The sequence below is a fragment of the Euprymna scolopes genome, chromosome 24, assembly GCF_053919585.1.
Source record: "Euprymna scolopes isolate OS-2025 chromosome 24, ASM5391958v1, whole genome shotgun sequence".
Classification (NCBI taxonomy): Eukaryota; Metazoa; Mollusca; class Cephalopoda; order Sepiida; family Sepiolidae; genus Euprymna; species Euprymna scolopes.
Window position 1 is genome coordinate 9,586,152 of NC_136505.1, and position 14,986 is coordinate 9,601,137.

General features: G+C 32.9%; 1 protein-coding gene across 5 annotated transcripts in view; it reads left to right on the forward strand.

Moving 5' to 3' along the window:
• LOC145246580 (stAR-related lipid transfer protein 3-like) overlaps nucleotides 1–14,986 on the forward strand; it is a 261,902-nt gene that overhangs the window by 217,992 nt on the left and 28,924 nt on the right. For all 5 annotated transcript variants that reach the window (XM_080108192.1, XM_080108193.1, XM_080108191.1 and 2 more), the window contains one exon: nucleotides 9,365–9,435. In XM_080108192.1, coding sequence (XP_079964318.1) covers nucleotides 9,365–9,435 — 71 coding nt within the window. The remainder of the gene's footprint in view (nucleotides 1–9,364; nucleotides 9,436–14,986) is intronic.

The following is a 14,986-nucleotide window of genomic DNA, read 5'->3' on the forward strand; positions in this document are numbered from 1 at the left end:
CCCACCCCCACCCCCGGAGTTTCCACACCTCCAAACACCCGGGCAACGCCGGGTACCCCTCGCTCGTAATAAATAGAGCAAGAATGATACAGATGAAGTCCACTTCATCTTCTGACAGCTGTTTCATCGTATCATGGCTTTCCAGTGTTGCTAGATGCAATGAGTGTTTCTGGCTGAGATTTGAAACCCAATCGTTTGGTCATTAGTCAGAGCCTCTTATTCTTACGCTATTATGTTCATTTCAATGTAAATAGATATTATAATACTTGTTTACCGTTTTTGCATTTATATTACCAACCGCTGAGAGTACTCGATTCTTTTATGAAGAGCTATGCTTTATGCTGAATAGCAACTGTTCTTTTGTGAGAGAAAATAAACTCGTGAGTGAGAAACAAATACACACACACACACACACACAGACTTGCAGACTTCTTCAAGGTACACTTCTGGTGAAAAGTAATACAATGAAACTGCAGTAAAATGTTGAGTACAATTATTTATCTATTATATTAAATTTAAGTTAATCAACGTTTGTTTCTGTAAAGCTTTTTCCCTATATATTTGAATCACACAAAATATCAGGTTGACACGAAAGTTGTTGCAGTTTTTAACTTTTAAATTCAGATGAACATATCTCGGTTCAAACAAAAAATTTATTGATCGAAATCAGCACGATCAGAATGCACACTTCTTTGCAAATGCAAAACAAGTGTATCTATGCCAGTAATGTAAAAATCTTGCGTTTTGGTGGCGATGAAGCCGCTGAAGGCGTTTTTGATATCACTTAGGTTTTTTAAGCATTTCTCATGCAGAAAGTTGTCAAGACGCTTGAAAAAATCGTAGTCGGTATGTGAGAGGACTGGAGAGTATGGCGGATGAGGCAGAGTTTCGTAGCTCAATTCGTTTAACTTCTGCAAAGTCGACTTAGCAATGTGTGGCCGGGCATTGTCGTGGAGGAGAATTGGTCTTTTTCTGTTGACATATGCTTGGTGTTGTCAAAGTTTCTGATACATTTCATTCATTTGTTGACAGTACTTCATCGCTGTAATGATTTCGTCTGCATTAAAAAAAAACTTATGTATGAGACCAGTTGCAGACCACCAAACAATCATCATTTCCTTCATTTGATGCAACTCTGGCTTTGGGGAAGTGTTGGGGAGCTTCATTGATATTTATCCACTGAGCTGAGTATCGCCGATTGTTATAAAGAACCCACTTTTCATTGCAATCACAACTCGGTTGAAAAACGGTCATTCTTGTTGCGTAAAAGAAGGGAAGATGACACTTCATAATGGTGTTTCCTTTGGTTGTTGTCGTAATTTGTGAAGCACCCATTTATCAAGTTTATTGTCTTTCAAATCTCTCAAGTGATTCGAAATCCTTATATACATTACATCTAATTCAGAAACAAGTTTCTTTGACTAAGACTCTTAATTGATCGTTGTCAATATCTGATTGCTGATCATTATGCTCATCATCTTTAAGACTCTCGTCGCCGCCATGAAATTTTCTAAACCATCATTGTGCTGTGCATTCAGTAGTGATTCCTAAGCCAAATGCTTTGTTGATATCACAAGCTATTTCAGCAGCTTTTTACCCTAGCTTGAATTGAAATAAGAAAATTGCGTGAATTTTTTTTTTTTATTGTTTTAATTCACCGTAATTTATAATTAACTGAATCAGTCACTCATTCTCTTAGCTATCCATGTATTTCTTTTGTATTCCCTCGCTTTATGTTGATTCAGCAACTATCAAATATTAATTCTGTGAATTAAATCATTTTTCTCATTTTGAATAATTGCTATTGGTGAAAAATAATGGTTAATTACACATTAACTTTTTATTGATTACAAGAAAGAAAAACAATACAATGAAAATAATATACAAAACTTTATATACAAAAAAAAGCAAAGTTAATTAAAGTTTCTCTTTGAATTTTAAGTGATGAGCAAATTGAATGAATGTTGAATTTATTTTAATATTTTTCAAACAAACTGCATTTTTATGCACTGATGAAGTTTCCTCATGAATAGCAGTGATATTTCTTGAAATTATGTCATGAAATGAACAGAAACAATTGTTTGTACTCATCTGTTTAAATGTATGTATGTTTGTATGTATGTCCGCCTAAAACTTTCGACAGAGGCAACGGATGTTCTCAGGAGCAGTATCGTTTTGAAGCTCGACCATTCGGACGACAAATATCGAAAAATTGGCTAAAAACATTAATTCCTTCACTCTCAACTGGGCACTTTTCTAAAAGTAGGATAGCTTTTTTTTTGACAATTTTTTTCGAAAGTCATCCCCTATTTTCGATTGACTAGCCTTAAGTTAAACCTTAGCCACTTCCGGTTTGGGGCTGGACACAACGGCAAAGACGTCACGTTTTTGTTTTGTTTTTTGTTTTTTTCGTGTTCTTTTCCTCCTTCACAGTACAGGTTCGAGCCTGCCTACTTCCACTTTTTTTTTTTTGCTCAACACATACCTCCAAACATCCGGGCAACACAGGGCACTCAGGCTAGTTTTTTTTTTTTTTTAAAGAAAAACATTCTGTTTTTCTTTAAAAACTAAAGTTTACATGCTGTTACGTTAAGATTTCTAGTAAAATATTTTTTAGCAATAACAACAAACCTTTGTTTTAACTTTAAAAAAATATACATATATATGTGTGTGTGCGTGTGTGCGTGCAAAGATCTTCACTTTACAGTATGTTTTTGGCATAACCTTGCAACGACGATCCTCAGTTAAATGTATATTAATATTATAAACACACACCAGGCCACCTGGTTTTTGCCAGGTCATAAAATACGATTTTTTTTTTAATTTCATTTTCACCCCAAACAAAGCACGGTAGCACTTTAATGTAGAGGGTTACTATCGGGGATATAAGTTGCGGAGCCAATATTAACCGTATTTATCGCTTGAAAAAACAACAATAACAAATATATATATATATATATATATATATATAATTACTTCAACGACAAAAGCTAGCTAACATTAAGTGTGAGATGGATAGATTACAGCTCAGAAAACAGCAATTCTTTCCCCTTTGTCAGAAACATCACTCATGGAATATGAGCATAAAGGACAAAATAAGGGAATTGAGAGATACGAGTCTGCCTACACTAACTATAAGATTTTTAACTGTAATTTAACTAAATATGGAAGAACCCAGCTCTCTACCTAGTATGCTTGTAAATTTCAAATCATAGCCCCTGACATCCAAGGCACTGTGCCTTTGTTTGAGGTGAAAAAGCAGTAAAAATTAGTTTCAATGCTTGCAATCAACATCGATGATTTTCAAACATAAACAAAAACTCTTGAAAATGAAGTTAAACTAAAGTAGAGCTTTTCAACAATAACAGATTGTGGGAAATTGATTTCTCACAATCTCAATTTCCTGCAGAGGCAAAAGAATCCACAAATACAAAAGCCATACCTTTCAAACTCAAAATGTATTCAAATGTAACAGCAATGAAAGTTTATTGGTTCTGGTATTGTCCCTTTGCAAAACGGAGGCCCGATTTGCCTCCATATGCATGGAGCCTTTAGTTCGAATTCCTATTATCGGAATGTTAGTTCGTTGTTCCTCGTAAGGATCCATGAATGTTCATGGTAAACTCGGTGGGAGTGATAGCGTCTATAATTAGGCATAATGTGAGCCCCTTGGGACTCAAGATGAATTGAGATAAGATCCAATATTTGGTGAATAAACATGCAGAACAGTTCTTGAATGTCATCCTCAATTAGGATAAATTCAGCAGTATAAGTAGTCTCTGCTTATGGTCCTTCATTTATCAACTGTTTGGTGTTCATGAAGGAATTGTCTTAGCTCCCTCCAGTGGCAGCTGCTGGGTTTTGAGTCTATCGCGATGTCAAGCTTTGTCTAGACTGAAAGAAGAAAGCATGATACAAAAGCTCGCCAAGTCAATCACCTGACACATTCAAATTTAAACCAATGACAGCCGACCACTAATGTGTGAGCGGACAAACAAGAAAAGATGGCTGCCATATATGGAATTTCTTACAAGATTTTGAACGTACACCATCAAGTGCGGAACAGTTTCTGAGGAGGAAGTAGCGAATTTGGAGCGTTATGCATTTTATCAAAATCTGATTTAGAAATATTAATTTCTTTAAATTGATTTGAACATGAATAGGTAAAAGCAAATAAATTAATTTAATTCATTATCATTCTGTCGTGGTGATCGCTGGAGAGTTCTGCCGTTTTGGATGCTCCTCCGGTTTGGGATTTGCACAAAAACCGCAACTCATGACCACCTGTTTTACGTGTCGTGTGTTTTGGGTTTGTTTTTATTTATTTACTAGCATTTCAGCCTGGCGTTGCTCGGGTGTTTGGATGTGTATGTTGAGCAAAAAAAAAAAAAGTGGTAGTCGGAAGGCAGGCTCGAACCCGTACCGCAAAGAGGGAAAAAAACCTGCCGTATATGCTGTTACGACCACCGCCGAACCGGAAGTGACATTTTTTAAAATTAAGGCTAAACAATCGAAAGGAGAGGATGACTTTCAAAAATATCGGCGAAAAAAGCGACCCCCCCCCCTCCTGTAGAAAAGTGCCCAGTTTAAGGTGAAGATATTAATGTTTTTAGCCAATTTTTCGATATTTGTCATCTGAAAGGTCGAACTTCAAAACGATACTGATCTTGAGAAGATCCATCGCCTCTGTCGAAAGTGTTGGGCAGACATGCAAACATACATACATACATACATACATTTATATATTGGTAACTAAAAATGTTCGACTTTGACCCCCTATTATGACCCCTTAACATTTATTGTTTTGGACTCAAATCAAGTTATTAAGTTAGATCCATGTCCAAGGAACCTATATCTAAAATTTCAAGTGTTTAGACCCAAAATTGGCGGAGGAGTTTGGTAGAGTTCTCAAAGGTCAAATCGTTGAACTTTGACCCCTTAACAGCCAAATTTCTGGCCGAAAACCGATCACATCGATTTTCCAAAATCTCAGTACCCTGCATATCAAATTTTGGGTCTGTAGACTAAAAATTGACAGATTTATTGCGTAGGGAAATATACACAGACACACAGGCACGTTCACTTTTATAGATATATAGATAGATTGTTGGCAACTCTGATCTAAAGCGTGTGTCCGACGCTTTTCAAATGAACGAAATGCTCATTTGTACCATTAGTATTTAGACGGGATTTTTTTTTCTTATTTTCTCCATTTAAATTTTTGTTTTCCAATTTTTTTTCCGCATGCATGTTCTTTCTTTCTTTCTTTTTTTGTTTGTTTCTTTTTTTTTCTTTTTTTTCTTTGTTTTTTTTTTCTTTTTTTGTTTGTTTCTTTCTTTTTTCTTTTTTTTGTTTGTTTCTTTCTTTTTTCTTTCTTTTTTCTTTCTTTTCTTTCTTTGTCTTGTTTTCGTTTTTATTTCTTTTTGTTTCTTTTTATTTCTTATTTATTTAGTTCTTTTTGTTTCTTTGTTTCTATTTCTCTTTCTTTCCTCTCTTTCTACCTATTTCTTTATCTCTCAACTTCTCTCTCTCTGTCTTTGTTTTTCTCAATTTTTTTATGACGTAAAACTTGATAATTACAGAAAAAAAATCAGGTTATAAAAAAACTAGCAGTGAGACCAACGTTGCCCGGGATTGAATAATGATCAACGAATGTTTCAAGCTCCCGTATTTTTATTGTCATCGAAATCGGTGAAATCGTCCATTTTCAATTAAATTGATTGATTGTCTGCTCTAGTCGGGGACCCACTGCAATGCACCAAGTGAAAGTTTCACATGCCTCCCTGCAGTGACTTAGTCCACAATACATTGTAGTCTACATTGTACTGTAGAGAACCTACTGTTGATTTTATAAAATTATTTTTTGTAAATAATGGCTTAAATTAAAGTTTAAAATGCGAAAGTCAAATATCATGGTTCAATTGTGCTCTAAGCAGAAACATTCATGTTGAATGCGCCCCTGTCATATCAAAGGAGCTACTGTTGATTTTTATATGTTAGACCTTTTGGCTTGTGTGGCAATAAAACTGCTCAAATGGACTTGTGATGTTAGTCTGTGGAAGGTGTTTGGTCAAAATCGTCTGTTCCTTCTTTCATCGGATTATTTTGATTATTGATACTTATCGAAGACATTTCGACAAAACCTTTTTAAGAACACTGCCAAACAGATAAAGTACCTTGTGAAATTTCAGAAAAATCAGCTCAGCTGTTTTCGAGTCCATAGAAAATGAACTCACATACACACACACAAAGTTCCTTTTCTATAATAGTGGATAGATATATTAAGGGAGGAATCCTCCTTTTCGTAATCATCATTATCATCATTATCATAAGGTCTTTTATATGTTGACATGTGTTGGACAGCTTCAAGAAATTCCAAACTAACTTATCTCTGGCCAGGTTTTTATTTATTCCTCTTTTCTGAAGTCTATCTTTATCACTTCAATGTTTCCTTGGTCTTCCCCTGTGAACATACGTCTCTCCTTTAATTGTTCTATCTTTCAACGCAACCGAACGTTAGGTCTATTATAGCAACATCAACTGATTAGTATTATCGTCTTGTTTTACATTGGCTCTCTCAAACTTCACCTTTTCTGTCATTTTTTTTTTCATCTACTTTGCGTAAATATATTAAGAAAAAAAAATCTCTGCATTCTCAGAGGATACATTTGTTTATCATCTTACACCATGAAAAGTTTGCGATCAACAAAGGTCAAATCACTCGGCATCACCTCGTCTTGGTTTCAAGTGACGGAGGATATGGATCTTGTTAAATGTCTCCCTCGTTGCTGCTTTGTTCTCCTCACCCGCCATCGTCAACACATCGTGAAGAATTTATCATTAGCAAAGTTCTGCTATGCTGCAAGATAGTCTTAATTCGATTAAAAATCAATAATTGCCCAATTAGAATATCGGTTTCGATTTGAAGGTTGTACTTCACTTGATAAATGACAGACATACGGAAATGAAAAAACAGATGGGCAAGTATCAGTGCTTATGTATGTATGTATGTATGTATGTATGTATACACACACACACACACACATATACATACATACATATATATATATGTATGTATGTATGCACACACACACTATATAAAATTTATTTATACAAACATTGATGGCTACATATGTGCATACATGTTTCTGTAATCACCTGTGCTGGGGAGATTACGTCTTCAGGCCAAGAATTTCCCTCGAAAACTGACATTTCAAGACACAAAAACAGTTCCTTATTTCGTTTACAAAATTAGATATCTTGTCACCTAATATGGAGGGGGTTTATGTGTGGGGGAGGATATATATATATATATATATATGATTACTTCATTTAATCACAAGGAGGATAAATGATTACTTCATTTAATCATATGAATAAATATACAAAGATATGATTTTATGCATCAATTTTCAGTATTTACTTCAACAGTGCTCAATACATAGGTAGAGCTAGGTAGCTTAATTGCCATATATATTTTTCAGAAGACGGAAAAAGACGTTGGAAATTAAACAACGTGCAGGTTTTCTATAATGTAGCGCCATTAATAAGTAAACTTCTATTAAAAGAACATAATTTAATTATAGACACTGATTAACCTTTTCACGCCATAGAAAAATCTCCTCTAATAATTAATGCATATAATCTCAATCAATAAATTGCATAACAAAAACACTCCATTTCTGTTACAAATCTATATTTGCATTTTAACAGATATATTCTTTCCAAAAAGAATATTAACTGCGTTCATATCTTTTAAAAACATATTAACGACTATATGACGTTATAAAAAAAAAATCTCCCTCTCTTCAACAGCGCAACCCCCCCCCCCTCCTTTTTTGAATTTCCAACGTCTTTTTCTGTTTTCTGAAATAGAACAGCGTCACACTTTGCACATGAAACATTTTCAAATATTTTGTACTGGTGTTTTTGTTTCTTAATCTCATTCATTCAGAGGAAGTTTCGAAATAAAGACAAAACGTTGATGAACACATAACTTTCATTTACGTTTTTTTACTAGATTTTTTTCTTCACATTTTTTTTGACATCGTAACTAATTTTTTTTTCTTTTAATAACGCAATAAGTCATAACTCATCATTTTTATAACATAAAAAAACGTGTATTTCGGGTTAACACAAATTCTATTTTGGTGTTTTTGGAACTGAATTATTTACAGTTTTCGTTGCAACAAACCGTAAAAACAAATCTTTCTAGACTGAGGTAGCCTAAAAGAAATTCGCTTAAACTGGAATATAGTCATAAAAGGTGCTCAATATCAATAGAGTCATAAAAGGTGCTAAATATCAATAGAGTCATAAAAGGTGCTAAATATCAATAGAGTCATAAAAGGTGCTCAATATCAATATCAATAGAGTCATAAAAGGTGCTCAATATCAATATCAATGGAGTCATAAAAGGTGCTCAATATCAATATCAATAGAGTCATAAAAGGTGCTCAATATCAATATCAATAGAGTCATAAAAGGTGCTCAATATCAATATCAATAGTCATAAAAGGTGCTCAATATCAATATCAATAGTCATAAAAGGTGCTCAATATCAATAGAGTCATAAAAGGTGCTCAATATCAATATCAATATAGTCATAAAAGGTGCTCAATATCAATATAGTCATAAAAGGTGCTCAATATCAATAGAGTCATAAAAGGTGCTCAATATCAATAGAGTCATAAAAGGTGCTCAATATCAATATCAATAGTCATAAAAGGTGCTCAATATCAATATCAATAGTCATAAAAGGTGCTCAATATCAATATCAATAGAGTCATAAAAGGTGCTCAATATCAATAGAGTCATAAAAAGAGGCTCAATATCAATATCAATAGAGTCATAAAAAGGTGCTCAATATCAATAGTCATAAAAAGGTGCTCAATATCAATAGAGTCATAAAAAGGTGCTCAATATCAATAGAGTCATAAAAAGGTGCTCAATATCAATAGAGTCATAAAAAGGTGCTCAATATCAATAGAGTCATAAAAAGGTGCTCAATATCAATATCAATAGAGTCATAAAAAGGTGCTCAATATCAATATCAATAGAGTCATAAAAAGGTGCTCAATATCTGGAGAATAGCTTCTCTTCGTATCCCTTCTGCCGAAATATCTGGTGGAGAGTTTGTCACGTAATCTTTTTTTGAGGGGCGGGGGTTACATTTTTATGTTTTTATTCGTTCTTTTATTTTTGAAATTTTTGTTGGGGTGACGATGGAGTTGCCATATAATAATGAAAAAAAAAATATATATATATATCATGAAGATTAAATTCATTATCCTAAATTAGGATTTTAACAAAAGCGATTCCTTGTTACTTCAGTAAACAAAAAAATGTTTTTTTTTATTTTTAGACACAGATGAAGATGATGAACAATTTGCTTTTAACAAAGGAATACCAGATCCACTGGATTCAAAATCCAAGGTAAATTATTTTTTTTTTAATATATGATTAAGTGTTAGTTTTACTCATTTAAAACTGCTTTAAATCTTCACTGCTCACTCATTTTGTGAGCAAATTTCAAACAGTTTTTACAGTTCATAGGTTACCTTCTCAGCTAGATTTTGAAATAAAAAATTTCAATTCTCATTCATTAAAACAAAAGTTATAATAAAATTACTAGTGTTCAAAAGTTTTCAGAATAAGTAAGGAACGTGAGAGACGGTTTCTTCTGATTGGCTGTTGGTTATCATAGTAACTTTTCATCGTCAACACCTTCATAAATCATAGCAGGAATGTTGTTCGCATGCCATCTTATTTGGGTTATATAGAGAGTTGACAAAAGATGCTCTTTGCCGTGCTAAGGCTGATAATCTTCCGCTTACAACATCACCTGTTAATTCTGTTTTTCTCTTATTTTTGTCCCTTATTTCTGTTTATTTACTTAGTTATATCTTTTATTTGATTTGATTTTTAGTTAGTTAATTTAAGAAGTTGGTAATATTTTTTTTTATGGATCGTTGACAATGCATATGATATTAAAAAAAAAAAATTATTTCTAAACAAAGCCCGGAAAAATCATGGATTACATAGAAAACTGCAAGCATGAAAAGTAGTATGGTTAAGATTAAACTTAGAAAAGTAAAGGACTAGTTGTTAAAACTGGAAAAGAAAAAGACAAGATATTCTAGTAAAAAATATAAGTTTATAACTTAAAATATTGCAGTATTAATTAAGAATTGATTATATAATGTTAAATTGAATTTAAAAATAAATTCTTAATGCTGCAAAGTTATAAGTTTATTATATTTTTACTAGAATATCTTGTTTTTTCTTTTCCAGTTTTAACAACTAGTCTTTTTACTTTTGTAGATTTAATCTTAACCATATTACTTTTTATGCTTGTATTTTTCTATGTAATCCATGATTTTTAATTTGTCAAGATTTTGTATATAATATGTAGCATTCAAAGCCAGTGACATCACCACTGTACCAATGTAACACACATATGAACTGATTAAACTAAGATGAATGTGCAAAATGTGTAACGATTTTTCCAGTTTTGACCCATTTTGGACCGTTTAAAAACTAAGGACCCACAAAATAATGATCCTTAAAAATCCCATCATTTGAGGTCCCTAGTGCCGCTCTGTGACTTTTAGTTTCGGAAGAGATAGAGTTTGAAAATATGGAGACACAGATATAGTGAGTTTTTGCATTGTGTTCTTACTTGCATCAAGTGAAGTATCAGTGTTGCAATATTTTTTTTTTTTTTTTTACATAGGCATCCCCACTTATCAAGGCCAAGAGGCCACTCGAGGATAAGGGTTAAAGAGTGTACAGTAGAAATTGGACAATATAGTAATTGTTAGTAATGGAAATTCGGTAAATTTGTTAGCGTATATAGAACGGCTCATCAAAAACTTGTTTACGTTAGACTTGAAGACAACCATATTGTAGTCAGCTGGAAAACAGGAAAACGGAAGACAATTCCATAGGCGTGCAGTTCTAAGAAAGAAACTTTGTTCATGGAATCTACATTTAGGTTTAGGCACAGATAAAGAGTAGGGGAAATTACTGATAGTGTTTTCTGCTAGACGGGTGCTTCTTGTGAAAGTTTGGCGAGGGGGGGGGGCCGTAGATTGGAGCTCAGAATGCACTTAAAGTTTAGATCAATTTTTCACCACTCTGGGTCTTTATTTATTTTTAAAAAAAACATGCATTTTTATATTTGTCTGAAAAATGTAGCAAATGAATGCTCAGTAATTTAAAATTAAACACATCATACCCTCTTCCTAAAACACCCACCCATTCACCTCTACTCTCGTTTTCTTTAACCTGTCAAGGTAATAGCTAATCTGATCATTGGTAAATTCGTTATATAACGCAACACAATCAACATGGATTTTTTTTTTTCTCATTATAATTTGATCAGTGTTCCTATTTTGGTATCAGGCAAATGATTTCTGATGTTGAGTGCAAACGGGGTGGAGGGATGGAGGGGGGGTTCAGTTTAATGCTCTTATCAGTTGCTTCTTATCAACCATCTTGAAAGCAGGAATCGGTTTCATGGGCTGGTTCCGATTTCCATTTCATTAATTGGTTTACCGCTACTGCATACCAAATTACTTATCAAAGAGGATGTTGGCATTTAATTTGTACATTGACTATTAGAAGAATATTTCTCTGTGTGATTGGTATAGTCTATAATTCTGATGCAGACTATGGAATCTGCTATTTTGAATTCAAATCTGGCACTTCTGCATAACACGGACAGCGCCATTTTTTTTTTTTTTTTTGTGCATTTCAATAAACTGTCGCCAGATGGCGCTTTTCGGTCAAAGAGGCGATAAAATTAAAACTATATTTTGATACAGTGATAATTTTACTTTAATTCAAAAAATGTTTCGGAAAACAAAATCCAATATTGCTTTAATTCAAAAATTGTTTTATTAAAATTATATTTTCTTACGCAGACTTTTCAATAAATGTTTTTACAATTATGTTTTGATGCATTTTTATACACTAAGAAAGGTGTGAACGTGCAATCATTCACCTCTTGTCCCCCCACCTCCACATCTATGGACAAAATAGCAATTTGTGTTCAATTAAATGTATGTAGGGAACCATTTACAATAAGAGTCATCAAGTTGAAATAAAAGTTTTGTAACGCTCAACTAAATTTAAAAGTAAAAGCTTTATTGATTTAGTCCCCCGTTCTTGTCAATTACCTCTTTCCATCTACCAATAAATTTTTTAAAAAAGTTTTGAATAGAAAAAGGAAGTGCGACACTTTTATTTAAATAAATCTCAATATATTTAACTGATTTTTGCAAAATAGATGGTAGTCTGTTGGTACGAGTTTTGCAGAATATAGTGGGTGATGCATACTTTTCGATATATTATTTTAAATTTGTAAACTTTTATTATTTTCTGGAAGGATGAAAGAAATCGTGCAGAACTCTTTTTCCTATTTTTGACAATTTATCATGTGTGCCATACGATAATGAATGCCGGTACGGCTCGCATTAAAGTCAGAATTCAACATTCTTGATCTTGATTCAGGCTGTACATAGTTTCTGTTTCTAAAATCCTGAAAAACATCTTGTGTATATTTTTCAGCTATTTTGAAGTAATGTTGCTTTTCCACTGAAAATTGAAGGTTCAACTTTGAGTACAGGTGATACAAAGAATACAATTTCAAATTACTTGAAAATTTTATGCAGTCATTACTTTTGGAAAGAGTACTAGCTACCCCGCCCTCATGTTAAAAATTCCATGCAGATTCCTTGAGTTTAATGCAAGACACACCTGACGAAGGTATGATTGGTGTTTACATCAACCGAAACCTTGTGAGACTAACATCCCAAATGAAAACAATAGTCCGAATAGTACAAATGTATTACACTAGTCCATTCCATGAATTAAGCATTGAAAGATAGTAACAAAATAGTTTCAGATTTAGACAGATACCAAATCTCCATCACTAATAAAACTGTGTAGACTTAAGAATATCATTCGTGATAAGATTCCAGTTAATTCCAACTGAGTTAAGTTAATCTACAAGAATAGTCTTGATTTAGAAATAGTTTGGATAGACTCCTGGCATTCTGAGAAGGACGATATTTTTTAGAGATTTTTAAAAGAAATTTTTTTAGAGATTTTTGAAAGAAATTAAATATTTGAAAATGCAAGGCAGTGAAAGGCATTTCATATAAATAAATCAAAGAAGGCCAAAGAGCACATCGGCCAAAAACGTGTTTAATATTCATAGTTTTGAAAAAAAATGTAATCGCTTTAAAGTTTGTTAAGAAATTTAAATTAAAATTCATTTTTATCATTCGGAAAGTTAATATGGTTGTTTAACGTTGGAAGAAATCAAGATTACTAAAGTCTGAACTTTCCTTATCATGGTGTTCTATGCTGCATGCTACTTCATGGTGCAGAGGAGACAAACGTTTACCATATATAAATGAATGATACACCTGAAGAAGACCAGAGAACATATCAGCCGAAAAGCTTGTTTAAATATTAATTTAAATGAAATTAATGTGTTTATCGTTGGAACAAATCAAGATTACTAAAGTCTGAACTTTCCTTATTTAGATGCATGACTGAAGGTCTACTGAAAAATGTTTTGATTTTCCAGCGCTTTCTTTTTAAGAGAAATTAACTCAACTATATTTGAAAATACAATGAGCTGAAAGGCATTTCATATAAATAAATCAAAGAAGGCCAAAGAGCACATCAGCCAAAACTTTAGTTAAATACAAATCTTAATAAATACAATACTCATAGTTTTCAAAAAAAATGTAATCACGTTTCAATTTCTTGCGAAAGTTATAATAAATTGAAATTCACTTTTATCATTCGTAAAGTTAATGTAGTTTATCGTTGGAACAAATCAAGATTACTAAAGTCTGAACTTTCCTTATCACGGTGTTCTATGCTACATGCCAATTTATGGTGCAGATGGGATGCATGACTCGAGGTCAATTGAAAAATGTTTTGATTTTCAGGGTTTTTTTTTTTTTTTTTTTTTAAGGAAATTAAGTTAAATATGGATATTTTTTTTTATACTCATATTCACCACAAATAAGGCACATTGCTACTGGGACATAAGGGGTCGCTATGAATTAAGGACTAGATTTATAAAAGCGTTAGGAACTGTGTTCCAAGATGTTTGTTAACATTATATTTAATTCTTTTGCATGTTGATACAGCCAGTGAAGCAGAGCAGGAAGGGAATTACAAAGGCAAGCTGTTCAAAGAAAGAAACTATTTAAATAGAAAAAATTCTTTCATTTTGAGACTTCTACAGTAAAGGGGTGCGATTTTGCTGTTCGTCAGAGGTATTTACATTGAGGGAACACAAGTGCAGCAAGTTTTTTAGAACACATTCCGTTGAAGTACAGACGTGACAACAATACTCCATTCATAAGTGAATGGTGGCTTTGTTAAGATAGAATAATATTCTGGCCCATACTTCACGATAAGATATGTTGAAAGGTAAATAAAAGTACCTATGTGGAGCATATCTTTCACCTGACATCTGAATTACCTTTTCGATAGTATGGCCAGGTTAAAAGAATGGGTGAAAGCTCTTGGGTTAATGAATGTGTAAATAATTGGGTGGCAAAGGAGGGGCTATATAAAAACTTGGCTGGAGATGTGTTAGGTTGGAAGTCAATTTCTCAAAGCTATTCAACATATGTCAGCCTATAGAATGGATCTTAAAATGAATATGATAACGGATATACTACAGCTATAATATAGATATCATGTTTCTGAATTTTTGAGATAAGGATTGATTATTTGTACTATTTGGATTCTTTGGACTATTGTTCTCATTTTGAGTGTCATTTTCACAACATTTCGGTCAATGTAACCTCAGACCTTCTTCAGGTGTATATTGTTGAACCAAGAGAGAAACTGCATGGAATTTCCAACCAAACTTTTTATTTAATATGCAGAAGTAACATATTCTTGTTCTGTCAGCCATCCTAAGTAATCTGTAATTTTAGTTTTGGTTGCG